This window comes from Pyxicephalus adspersus, chromosome 6, assembly GCF_032062135.1.
Source record: "Pyxicephalus adspersus chromosome 6, UCB_Pads_2.0, whole genome shotgun sequence".
Classification (NCBI taxonomy): Eukaryota; Metazoa; Chordata; class Amphibia; order Anura; family Pyxicephalidae; genus Pyxicephalus; species Pyxicephalus adspersus.
Window position 1 is genome coordinate 64,894,237 of NC_092863.1, and position 14,130 is coordinate 64,908,366.

Sequence of the window (14,130 nt, forward strand, 5' to 3'; positions counted from 1 at the left end):
TAGTTTCCAGACAATGGCTCCAGCCATTCTTCTATCCCCATAGATGGACAAATGAGTTGTAAAACAACAGCCTCAGCGACAGTAACCCCTACTATATGAATACACATTTATCTCTGAGCAGGAATAAGCTACATGTACAAATGTTGCCTAAATGAATTTGTTGCAGAATACACTTGGTAACTAATCAATGTCTCTCCTGCTCACCTGGCAATTAACCATTCAAGTAGCAATGAGCAATCCAATTATTATTATTATTATTATTATTATTATTAAACAGGATTTATATAGCGCCAACATATTACGCAGCGCTGTACATTAAATAGGGATGAAATGAACAGTGAATAATGTAAAGCTCCTATTGTTCTGCAGGGACTCTGTAGGGCAGACAGGAAAACAAAATTAGGAACCTATGGGCAGATTGTTTATAATTTTATTTCACATTTTTTTCAGCTTAAGTGACAAATGGTGAAAGTATTAAAATGAAGGACTCGATGCACCACCAACCTCTTAATTAGCAGTGAAACAGAGTTTTGTATTTTTTTCCCAAATATATTGTTTAATACTGAATATATTTCCTGTTACATTTAAGGATCAGACCACCTCAAACTGATATTACAATTTTTAGCAAAAACTTTAGAATAATAACGGTTTCTTTTATCACTCGGGTACATGAGTTTTTAGGTCAGCACACTGGTTGCCATTATGAGATGTTTCCACAATCCTTGCTAAAGCTAGTAGTAGTTACCTTTACGTTTGCTTGACTTTTCTGTTGTTTAGTTTCAGTGCCTTTGGCCACACAGAGGCAAGTACAGGAAAGGACTTACAGGAACCCCCAGCCCAATACTTATGTTAGAAGCTTGTAACTTAGGCTACGTACATACATCAGATGATTTGCGTCCGAGAATTGCCTTAGGGCTGGTATTGGATAAAAATCTGGCGTATGTACAGCGCTCCGATGTCATTCATGAATCTGTCCTGGCGGAACCAATAACTAGGCATGATATTAGTGAAAGTAAAGAGAGAGAGCACAGTGGGGTGCTGCGCCGTCTTTTTCCCCCTCCCCTCTTTATAGGGCAGAAAGGCACTATATGTACAGCGCGCGTTTAGTCTTGTCATTTGGAAAGGATCAATGACAATTATTGAACGTGTATACATAGCCTAAGGCAAGTATTGGGCTGCAGGCCTCAGCCACATTCCTGTGAGCCAGTTACACCCACTTTCTTCATTGAACAAGCTAAATTCACTAGCTTGAACAACAGGTATGTTCAGTGGAAAAATTCAGAATCAAATCTAGGCTGCTTACAAAATCCAAACAGCAACACCACCCTCAAACTCCCAAGTGGCCAGAAATGATAGCACAATCACTTTGCTGAATAAATATCTAAATATTTTAAAATGCTAAGGAGTAAATTAGTTTTTAAAACTCCACCAATGATTAAAAAAAAATGTTGTGAGGACTGAGGCTTTGAGCCCAGAGGTGACATGGTTAAATGTGGTTGTAGGAAGATGCATTTCAGAAAGCTATTTTCTTACACTTGCAATCACTTTCTTCTGAGGAACTTAACTGGGTTTCCTCAAGATTTCCAAGCAGTTATATGCAAACTTCTACTTTAAAAAAAAGTCAGGTAAGGCAGCTACCACAAGTTATCTAAAAGTAAAATGGATTGATACTACCAACCAGAAGGAACAGAACACTCCTTGGGGCAGTGGAGGTACTGTGTAACCCAGGGGTGCCCACACTTTTTTGGCTTGCGAGCTAGTCAAAATGATCCACCAAAAAAAAAACGGGCTTAATAACTCCTGTGCGTGGTAGTTTATTATGAAAGGCAGGGCTCCACGATCTACTGGCGTTGCCTTTGTGATCTACCAATAGATTGCGATCCATCTGTTGGGCACGCCTGGTGTGGCCAAAAACTCTGTAGGCAGTGGTGCCTATTTGCAACTTTTTTGTGAAGTTTTATGGGTTCTTTTTTTATTTCCTTTTTTTCATATCTTCTAGCATAAGTTATAGCACAGTGTCCATATTTTGCTGAAAAAGTAACACAGAATCACAAATCTCCAGGAAAATTTTTTCTCATGTATCCTGCTTTGGAAGTGCATTGTGCATTATTTTTAGCTAGCATCATTTTTTTGATCATTGTTGCAATCACCAATATAGGAGTGAATGCTATTTTGGGGGTTGTAAAGGTTTCTTTGACTCCTGGTTCAACCAACCCCCTACCAGCCCCCTATGTTAAAGCTTAGCAGCAGCAAGTATGTGATGCACTCTGGAAAAGGAGGATTTCAGTGCTCATGGAGTTTAATGATATTGATGGAAAACTAAGGTATGATATATCTTATCAGTGCAAGGGCAATGGTGTGCTGATTAAGCTGCATGTAATGTAAAAACAACATAAAAGAGAAATAGAATCTGTGACAAACACAACACTTATCTCTCTCCACCACCCCTAGGAAACTTGGTACATCCCTCTGCAAGTTGGCCAGCTTAAATAGAGAAGAAAGGCTGCACTTGTGCACAGTTGTTTGTCAGTGAGCTTCTGCAGCCCCAGGGAAAGTTATCATCTCAGCTCTTACTTTGTAGTATGGATCACACAGAGGTGTTGAAGCCACAGACATTGGATGAGCTGATCCAGATCCTGCATCAAATCTTTTCCAGCGATAAAGTCAATGTAGAGGAAGTTCAGAATATAGTGGAATCCTATGAGAGTAATCCACTAGAATGGATGAAATATGCCAAGCTTGACCCATACAGGTATATGATTACTTTTATGTAATACTTATTATTGCTAATGATGTCATGATTTAATTAAACTGTGACTTAATGATTCATGGATAGAGATCAGAAAGGATGGAAGATTGTGCAATGTGTTACTGAAGATATCACCTAGTAATAAAAAAAATGTAACTTACTGGATGTTAGAATTTATTCATCTCCATCTCTCCATATTGATCATGTCAGCTACCTTAGGAGCTGGCACCTTATATTGACTGTTAAGTGTTTTGCAGATCCTGATTTCAGAAGAAATGTTTATTTTTGGCAGAAGTATGAATGGGAAGTTCTAGTCTTCTACAATCATTTTTTTTTTTTAAGAGCCTTGAATTACTCATGTTTTATATTATCAGATTGTGTGCTATCACTTAGGTTTATTGCAGCTGTATATTCTAGATGTTTATGCCATGTCTCCTAGATTAGATATTCCTTATTTAAGCAATTGTGTTTTTGCTGATTATCTTGGTGTCGGTGCTTTCACCCAGCGCGGAGTAAAGTGTGTGAACATGCCACGCAGATCATCAGGCTGTATTGTGGGTGGCTCGGGGAGTGGAGGGGGTGTGTTGGGGCCAGCCAATCACATGGCACGGATTGTGACACCTCTCCTGCTTAGCTCAGCCTGTTTTTTATTTTTCATCTTCCAAGGACACATGTTTTTACCATTTTTTTCCCTCTCTCATCGAATAATTTATTCATGGAAACCAGTCCAGGAAAATAGGAATAGTGTCACCTCCCAGTAATCGTCATGTTAATCCAATGGCTTCACCACTCTGAGACCACAAATCTGAACCAGTTCACTGATCACACAAGGTTCCTCCATCAATCTGATGTCTTTTTCCAAATCTGCAATTAAAAAGAGATTTTTCAGAAGTAGATCAGCAATGGAAATCAATATATAGAGATTTGTATTCCCAAACTTCATTTACATTTTAGATTTACATTGAAAAGTTCAGAACATTGGGAGATTTGTAATTTATCTGACTGGTTACAGTAAACCTTTCAATTCACACATTGCATACCTGGCAAGGGAGCTAATCTCTATTTTATCCAAAAGGGGCTGCAATAATAAACATATCTTTTCTATTAATGGTGATTAATTATTGTATAGATATTACTGCAATGGCAGCAAAGAATGCACAGAAATTGTTCAACAAATGTTAGAAATGTATTTTGGAATTGCCTGGTAATCTAAGGACACATAACACATTCTGCTGTTGAAAAAATGGAACAATTTACGTAAAGAATTAATGGGTTGGCTTGATATTTAAAAACTGCACAAGATTTTAATTTCCCAATGCATTTTCTGATTTTGTATGGAAATGAGGTCCTTGTAGAACAAATGCTCCATGTCCAAGCTTAAGCAGGATTGATAACTATAATTTGGGTCCCCATGACACCTGCTTCCCTAATACTGGGAATCAATGGGTATTGCAGACCAGATGTGGGGAAGGTGAATGTGGGTGGATCGGAGCTGTTAGGCGATATTCTTACTCTGGCTTTATTGATATCTAGACCAGAACTTTTTTTTTTTATTGCTTTAAAGAAGCTGCTTGTTAAACGGACCCCCTGAGGAATACTTAATCTAACTTTTAGGTTTTCGGGAACGCCTAATATACCAAACATTTGGGTGGTGGGGAGTCCTCCAACATTGGTAACATTTGTAGCCAGCAGGTATTTCCATCATACAGTGTTGGCTTGAATGTCACTCTTCTGGACACCTAAATATAACATTAGTGTCAAGCATCTGGCTCCAGAACTAAGCAGACTTCATGGAATGGGAAGTTGATAACTGTTTTAGGAACTTCTGGAAAGCTCTGGAGCACCCCTGGTTCAGAATGGCTGGTTTGTACCCTTCTCTGTTTGGTTGAGGTTACTGCTCACTTAGTTGGACATTCTGGAGAAAATTAGTCTGGCTATTTGCTACCCCAATAAACACCTTCTGGATGACTGATCTGGTGAAGGAAGTGTAACATGTCAAGTGACCTGAAGTCTTGTTTAATAATCCTTTTCATTTCACCATATGCTAAAAAACATATATTGCAATGTGTAGGCTACACAAACATATGCCAGGAAGAACATTTGCTGCTGTAAAGTATGCAGTGTTTGCTTTTAGAGAGCAATGTCCATGAGTGTCCCTGCAACATCTCCGGTACAAACAGGTGGCTAGAATGTAATTCCAGAACAATCTTTGACCGTGGACAAGGACGCGTCTGAACTTGGCAGGTCTTTTCCAACTGTAGGAGAAAAGCGGTTTCAACCAGATAGTTCAGTGGATCTGCATAATCCCTTATGTGCTTTATCATCTAAAATGAAAACATATGGCTGACATGAATCCTTGACTCTCTGACATTCTTTGGGGTGGGGCAATATGTTTGGCTGCTACTAAAGTTCATTAATAAAAGATGCATAAAAATTTGTCTTGAGAGAAATATGTAAGCTGCCATCGCAGTTACCCTAAAAATTCCTGCTACTTGGCTGTCATAGTGATCCAGTAGCTTCAGTGGTTTTTTTGATTCATTCTTGGATTCATGTCCCCTTTGGTTGACAGAATAAAAAGAAACCTTGCAGAAGAGACAGTCGGGCAACTAGAATATTACGGTTGGCAAAAGCAACACAAAGAACAAATTTTATGATCGTCCCATTTATGTTAAAAGTGTGTTAGTTCAAAGTAACCAACTATTTCCTGAAGTCAGATGCTGTGGATTACTTAACATTGTTTAAAGCAGAATTTTAGCCAAAAATACCAGGATAATAATAAATGAATAGTCTATCAAAGTTAAAATATAACTAAGCCATCTTTTGAAACCATATTCAGCTCTGATACAAAGATTCCCTCCTGCTTATGGTAATTATTTCTGCTGCTAAATGTGCTCAGACTGAAGGTGAATATCTTCAACACAGTGCTATACTTTTCTTTCTGTGTTTTGTTGTTCTGTTTTCGCCTCCAGCATGCCTATAGGTAAATGTGTGCTGTGCTTGCTTTATACATTTTTAAACAAATGTTCCTCTTGTAGACTGATTCTGCATAATTGGTCACATATCTTTTGCTGTGCTTGAAAAAGAAATGTTTCTAACATCACACTTTTCACATGATGCCACCATGACTATGATTTCAGTATGACTTGCTCTGTATAAACAAATTTGGATGGATAAAGCCCTGTACTGCATGTATCCACTTGTGCAGTATTCATGTTCTGGGTCATATACTACTTGAAGTATTCAAACCAGATGCAATGAGGTGAACTTTCAACCTTTCAATGGCTGGTGGCAACCTTTGTACTCTCATCAATAATGGAATCATCATCTAAGCCTAAGGACTTTCTGATGACTAGTTAAGACCCACTGGACTGTGGTTCCCCAAAGAATTTTCACACCTATGGCGTGAAATCTGGCTAGCAGCAAACTAATGCCCAATTAGGAGCTGCAAACTGCACTGCAGGTAACCAGATTAGCACATAGGTGCAGCACAAATCTTCAAGCAACAACAGTGCAATCAAAGCAACAAAAAAGTGGTTACCAATCTCTCCTATTCACTTGAATGGGAGAAGATTGGACTGTGGTTCACCTGCTCTAGAATACTGTGGCTCACTTTTCTTTTGAAATTGCCCTTATGGTGCCCAGTCTAGCTGCTCCTAAATACTATAAACTATCATGTCAGGGGAACATATAGGTGTTTATACCTATACCATTAGAATGGCAAACTGTTACGGTTGATTTGGATAACTGTTAAAGAAACTTGTGCTGGCTCCTTCTGAATATTCTACTTGCCTAGATGTCAAAATGATCTAATGTCCTAAAACTCTGAGCAGAAACAAGTGTACGGATCAAAAATTTTGACTAATTTTGCTTGCAGTGTGTATAATGTACTTGTGTTGTAATGCTTGCTGTGCTGCACCATGTCCTAAATTTTTTATTTTGTGTTATATTGGTTTGAACTGAAGCTAGTGTGAATTTGCGTTGTTCCGTATGATTGCGGTAGTAATCTGGGTATCTGACATTTTTCTGTGGGAATCAATTACTGCCATTCAAACACATGGACCTGGAATATTCCCACGAGGGAAGGTTTGAGGCTCCCTGACTCCCTGTCTGATTTTGATTTAATTGTATTCCCCTGGAAATCACTTGTACAGCAGACAGAAAAGGCCTTATCTGGCTCTGTTTCACAAGCAAGATTCCCTTATCAGTCAGTTGCTACTCCTTCACATGTTTGTGTATTTAATGTTTTGTATGAAGTTCAGTTTCATCTATAAATTTGGATTAATTTTAAAATACCTCAAGGTATACAGAAGTAAAGTTCACTCCTCGGGTTTGTTCTTCCAAATGTTTTAAACATCTAAAACATTTGCATGTCTGTGCCTTCTTTTTTTGACCAGCATTAAACCAAGGGTCAGTAGTAAATCCTTTCAGTTCTGCATAATTCAAGTTTTGGCTACTTGGAACTCCTGTAATCTACACAGCCAGGAATTTCCGCCTTCATATAATATTTGACCTGGAAGTTGCCTTCAAAGCTCCCTGTGGAATAGCTGGCTTTCTATTTATTAACCAGGGTACGTGCATTCGGCACAGATTCTTGGTCAGTTTATAAGTCGGGGTCATGAGCAGGCAGTACAAGTATGTTTTCAAGGTGTGTGGGGGGGGGGGGACAAAAGGTGATCAGCAGTACTAGTCAACTAGCCAGGGACAAATGTGAAATGGTGGAAACTTAATTCCAGGGGAAAAAAAAACATGTTTTGCTGCCTTTTTCCCCCCCTTTTACTCCTGTTTAGCATGAATAATGATTACATGACTGTTACCCAGTCCTAGGTAGTGGGACCTGTCAGGGACTTGGTGCTTGGGAATTTACAGATTGCAGACATGACTTAGCTGTCTGACCTTTGACTTCACTTAATCACTTAATGTATATCTCTCAGCACATTGGGTCAATAGTTCCACTCCTAGAATTGTAAGCATGAAATAAAACTAATTATTGGTCTCCTTTAAAGGTGTCCTCAGTTCGTAGACCTATATAAAATATTTTTCAGTAGGTGCACTTTGATTTTTTGTAGTGCCTTTAAATATCTTTCAAAACTGAACACGCAGATATTGACTGGAAGGACTTGGTCTTCTTTTCACCTAATCTATGGTTACCAGTACCTTACTAAAGCTGCGTACACACCTGCAATTTTTCTCGTTGGAAAGGATCTTTCACGATCCTTTCCAACGAGAAAAGACTGCACGATGCATGAACGATGCTGTACATACAGCACCGTTCATGCTCTATGGAGAGGGGAGGGGGAGAGCGACGGAGCGGCACCCTGCTGCGCGCTCTCCCCTTTCATTAGGATCGGTCGTCGTCCATCGTCCATGGATCCGCCAGGACGGTCGTCGGACGATGGACGACGACCGACTGTACACACGGCAGATTTTCGCCCGATAATTGGCCGATACCGATTATCGGGCGAGAAAAATTTGCCGTGTGTACGCAGCTTAAACGAGACCTGACATACTAGTTTGCCTATTGCCTCATTAATTTTTTGGGATAAAAAAAAAAAAAAAAACTTTATTGGAGAAGGTGACTTCAGACCAAAATGTGCCCTTTAGTGTTATCGGTAGAAGTGTTTCCATTAAGATTACAGCTGGAAACCACAACATTTTGTAGCTAGGCCAACCATGAGCCGCTTGTCTAAAAACTCCAGTTTTATTACTTATCTTATCTTTGCTAAGTTTGCTAAGTGTTCAGCTGGCATCAGGACTTCTTGCTTCGTTAAGACGCCTATAAGAACAACCTTAAAAATTCTACATTCTCCAGCTGCATGGACCACAGTGTAGTTAGAACAGTTTTTTTTTTTTCCTTTTGAAAAGAAAAATTTTGATACTTTGCTGATGGGTTATATGGGTGATTCACGCATAGCCCTGCTCCTTGTTAGATAAGGGTAGATATTAATACCTTAGACCGAGAGTATTTTATTATTCCAGTTTGATAGGAGTAGGTATGTTCAGAAAAATGGGTTGATCATTACATCAGTTTTATTAGGTGTAGATTCATGTTCTTAATCTAAATTCTTTCTAAATCTTAGAAGTGCTATATGCCTGTTAGAAGGCTGTTGTACAATTCCAGTATAAAAAATGAACACTGTGTGTATACTTCTGTTACAATCTGTTTGCCTTCTTTCCCCGAATGGCACAAGAAATATGTGATAACAAGGTTTCTCCTGGATCTAGGCAACAACTTTATTAGAGCACTGGCTGACCTCCTTGGTTTTGTACAATGGTTCTATTGTTCTCAAAGAAAATGGACCCCTGGGATTTACTGGAATACAGAGTAGCAGGTTTTTAGTACAAAATACATTCAGCAAGTCTCATGCTCTTTGCCTATATAAAGCGTTCTAGTTGTTGACTTGGTATGGGGTATATCCGATCTCTGCCAAATGAGTGTTTTCCAAGATCAAAGCTGGTGTGCTTTTCTGCAGCATTCTGGCAAGGGACAGGCTTTTCAACTCGGGCCATGACTGCAATCTATCTGCAATTTCAGCTGAAGTTTGCTTTAAACACAGAATAATTCTCACTGCCATTCCCTACTTCATAGGCTGCAGTGGTCCTTATAGTTTGTGCCATCTTCAAAGACGATCAGGACTGAAATAAGTTTCTTCATCTTTCTGACGCATGTATGAAGATGCCTTTCACCAGTATGTTGTCCTATTTAGATCCTCTAGATCAGGGGTGTCAAACTCTGACTTAAGTTTTTTTTGGCCCCATAAAGGAATCCTAAATATGAACTGCAGCTGGCCTGCCGCTGCATTGAAATACCGCCGGTACTACAATCACTTGCGTCTATAGACTGGACTGTTTTATAGATACAGTTAATGCCAGGAATTGTAGTAGCGGTGCTATTTCAATGAAGAGGGAGTTCCAGTAGCGTGGCACTTATAAGATTTAGCCCGCCTCAATTTTTTCAATAAATTTCAAGGTCGGCCTGCGACTTTGTCAAAGTTTTTAATTTTTGCCCACTGTGTATTTGAGTTTGACACCCCTGCTCTAGATATAAACTGTAGCAGAGTTTTGGACGGTCTGCCCTAGTCAGTCATTGCATAATAGACTCGAGAGATAACTTAATTTCTGTCTATGTGCAGACAGATCTGTTTGCCTACATCATTGCTGCTAGCTTTCAAGTCTATAGACTTGACTACATTTTGGCTTTAATTACTTTTTTTTTTTTATGTGAAGATTTGCTTTTCAGACTTGCTACCATTTTGTTCTATATGTTAAACTTTAATTTAAAAAAAGTAAAGTTGGAGGTCCTGTTTTGGAAAACATAAACCAGGTATGCTGATATTCTTTGTGGGCTTTAAGGCTAGCTTGTTGATCATTTACTTAAAGGTTAACACATGGGTCAAAGTCAAAACCTATTAACAAAATTCTATACTAAAATTAAAGTTGATCATCAGAAATGCTTCTGAAGGGTGATAAATATTGTTGGGGGCAGGGGGGGATTAATATATTATAAGTTCTGCTAAAGCTTAACATTTTTGCATGTTGTCATTTTTAAAAATCACAAATCCTAAATTTTCTGTGGTGAAGACCCATTCTACAGTGTACATGCTTGATATTGTTATGTATTAAAATTCTTCGTACACCCTGAGAAGTGTAAAAGCAAGATTTATTTATGATGAATAGCACAATTCACTCATACCATTTATGTGCACAAAAAAGAAAACTGGTGTCACCGGAGTTTATGACGCACTAATAGTTTTTTGTTGTTTTTTTTTCTTAAATTAAATAGCATAAAATATTGGTCCCTTGTTTTCCCCAATTGTACATATTATTGCCCCATATAAAGCAACAGATCTCTATAGAGTACTCTACCCAGACACTACAGAAACTAAGGTAGATTATAATGCATCAAAAGTAAAAATTGTATACAAGTTGCAAATTAGGTAGATGGTAGAGTTGGGTCACCTCCTTGCCTTTAGCATGTTGGGATACTAAAGAAGCAGCAGCACCACCAGTGGAGTTCATGTTTTTGGTGTCTTCTGTTGGCATGCACCTAAAAAGCATAATTATTAATATGTGATATCCATTCCTTTCCATTCAGAATTCCAATTCTTAGAGGTTGACATCTAATGAATTTCAGTTGCGTACAGTAAATTTAGAACTATCTGTAATTCAACTTTAAATATTTTTACAATATTTATGGACGTTACGTTTTATGTGTCGGTGGAATTGGAATGGAATTGGTTTATTATTTCAACAGATCTGTATGATTTTCATAAAACCTTTCACTGATCCATAATGTTCACTTAAAGGGTAAAACATGCTAATTAGAGGATGAGACAGATAAAATGAAACAACCGCTGATTTAGATCATATTATAATGTCCATTCTTCTGTCATTTTAACTAAAAATTAAAAAAAAACCTAAATGACTAAATCTCGAATGGTTTCTCTAATTTCAGGTACACTAGGAATCTGGTAGATGAAGGAAATGGAAAATTTAATCTGATGATTCTCTGCTGGGGTGAAGGACATGGCAGGTAAACAGTATTAATTTAAAGCTATGTATGCACACTAAATGATTGTTGGCTAACATAGAAGGTCCTGTAAAGCTACAGTGAAATGTTTGTATGTGTACGTCAGTGGTCCAACATTGTTCATCCTAGCGAATTGTTAAACAACCTATTGGTAATGACTGCTGTACTTTCCTATGTAAGAGAGCACAGTGAATTTCTGCTTGCTCAATATGACATTGACCTTTATAGACACTGTTTCCTGGTAAATTTTCACTAATCTTTTCATACAGTTTTTTTTTTTTTTCACAAACTGATTTTGCTTCAAGCTGTTCTAGACTTCTGTCTTATCATGTAGATATTCAAATTGTGTGCATTCCATCACGTATACCTATAATTTTGCTGTGTAACTGTTGAATAAAAAGTAGTTTAGCAAACTTTCCCTTCTTGTCAAAAGTGTCACAAATATTTCTGCAAATAAGTCACATAACTTGTTAAAGCTTTTGCTTTAAATTTAAGGCATACATCTAATTTACTGGGCAACATACAATACATGTTGAGTAGTGTACATGGGCTCTGAAGCCGGTACATTTTTGCTGGCTCTGACTCCAGGTACTCAATAATTACTTTATTACTTGTATTGCATTGACTCAAATACAGCCTTGGTATTGTGCAAGTCTCTATTATGACAGTTGTCCATAGACTTGGATCCTTCTGCCTCCCCAGAACTATAAAGATGTCATTGCTTGTAAACCTAAAACATGCAGTGCCCATGTTCCTATTTTATGGGTTGTTTCACAGTGGATACAAAATAATTTTTTGTTTTAAGAAGAATGGGAGCAGAATCAAATAAACCCCTTCAAGTGCACGACTTGACAAATGTTTCTCTTCTCGACAATGCACTGGGCACAAAGTCATGTCTGTAATGACTTGGTTTGATTTTGACCTCCTTATCTAACCTTACAAATGTCCTTGTGGCTTCCACAACACTTATTGTGGAGGGCCTACTCAAGAGTGGAAGCTGCATTTGGGTATCTCCAATTTAATAACCAACAAGCTTGGGTTGATGAATAGGTATGTGGCCCTATTATGTATATAGTATTTTTAAATCCTACTATTTAGATGACCAGATTTGTCTACCAAGACCTAAGGCAACATGTCCTCCTTTGGTTGGGGGCAAATATAAGGATGATGGCTCAATCTGCATCTTGCTACAATATTATCAAATCGGTCAACTGCATACATTTTAATTTCATCTAACTTGCTTCAGGACCCAACGTATATTTATGTGAATGCCTTACTGATAAACTATTCTAAGCGTTTTTTATCTATCTTCCTAATGCAGCAGTATACATGATCACACCAACTCGCACTGCTTCTTGAAGATTCTACAGGGCAACCTGAAGGAGACCATGTATGAGTGGCCACAGAAAAAAACCAATGGAGCCATGATTAAGAAATCTGAAGGGGTTCTCAAGCTGAATCAGTGTGCATACATTAATGGTATGTTTGTTTCATGATTAGCTGTAGATCGGGTAAATCGTCATTGGGAATCTTGCTGCACAAAAATAAAATTGTGAATGATAGATTTGTAGTGTTTATTTGTCACAGTGTTGTTTTTTCTCCTACAGAACGCCTGGAAGGTAATATACGGCCTATCGTATATTTTGTGGTAACCTGAGAGGACAAAAGTTTGGGAAAAGACATTGCTTGATTTTAAAGATTCAGACTCCAGGGTTGTCATCCTGATTCTGTCTTCACTCAATGGGCCTGATTTATTAAAGCTCTCCAAGGCTGGAGAGGACACACTTTTTACAGTGTAGCTGGGTGATCAGCTAATCTGGACTGGATGTGGTCCAGGATTCAAAACAATTGTCCAGGTTTGCTGGATCACCCAGCTTCACTTAAAGTGTATCCTTTCCAACCTTGGAGAGCTTTAATAAATCTAGCCCATTGTGGCTAACATAAATTCTGCAATGTCTGCCTATACGGCAAGCTTGTTTAAAAGTTATTGTCTTATCTTGGTTGTGAATTTACCCGTTTTTTATCCTTGAGACCTGCATATTTTAAATAGATATCTTCTGAGGTGGCTGTGATTATTCTGGGTTTGTAGTATTCCTTTAACAACAAGATATTCTTTGTGTTATCTGTCTGTGTTCTACATACCTGCATCCATAAGGTCTGAAAAACAAATATTTATCTACAATTGCTACAAGCAGCTTGACTTCTGCATAGTTTACAACCATACTGTGTCTGAACTGTTACATAATCAACAGTTCTGATATCTAGGGGTTTATGTTCAAGGTAAGACTATTGACTATATACATATTTCCACATACTATAGCTTGGGGAAACTCCCTTTTGTACATTAATAACTTGTACATTTGTTAAAGGGACTATAACCTAGGTTTATTACATGCATTATCCTATACTGGTCACAAGTAAATAAACCTCTTTATTTTCCTGTTTACGTGATGAATTATTTCAACACCACTATACAAAATGCATAGTTCATCTGTTTCTGTTTCAGTTTTTATAACATTTTTATGAAAATTAGAATGGTAGATTGGAGAACTTGGCTGGTAAGGAAATTCTGCATGGGATTTTTTAAAAATGGAATTCAATGCTGAATGCCTAATGTTGTAGCAGGATCTGACTTTAACTTCTACTAAATGGGAGGGGGGGATACATAAATTGTTTAGTATGTATGTCTTAAGCCAAACTAGACACCAATGTTGACAAAACTCCAGCTGTCTTGGGATGTATCACAAGTTGACAAATAGTTTATTTAGTGTCAAAATTCATACTTAACCACATGCTTTCTAATAATATATATATATATATATATATATATATATATATATATATATATATATAT

General features: G+C 37.8%; 1 protein-coding gene across 2 annotated transcripts in view; it reads left to right on the plus strand.

The window, feature by feature from the left end:
- The window catches only part of CDO1 (cysteine dioxygenase type 1), a 43,617-nt gene that overhangs the window by 25,721 nt on the left and 3,766 nt on the right, over nucleotides 1–14,130 (plus strand). The window contains exons 1-3 of one of the 2 annotated variants that reach the window (XM_072416062.1): nucleotides 2,504–2,752; nucleotides 11,202–11,279; nucleotides 12,598–12,755. In XM_072416062.1, the coding sequence (XP_072272163.1) occupies nucleotides 2,583–2,752; nucleotides 11,202–11,279; nucleotides 12,598–12,755 (406 nt within the window). In that variant the 5' untranslated portion in view covers nucleotides 2,504–2,582. Of the gene's footprint in view, nucleotides 1–2,503; nucleotides 2,753–11,201; nucleotides 11,280–12,597; nucleotides 12,756–14,130 lie in introns of those variants that run through there. The other variant, XM_072416063.1, reaches the window with a different exon arrangement.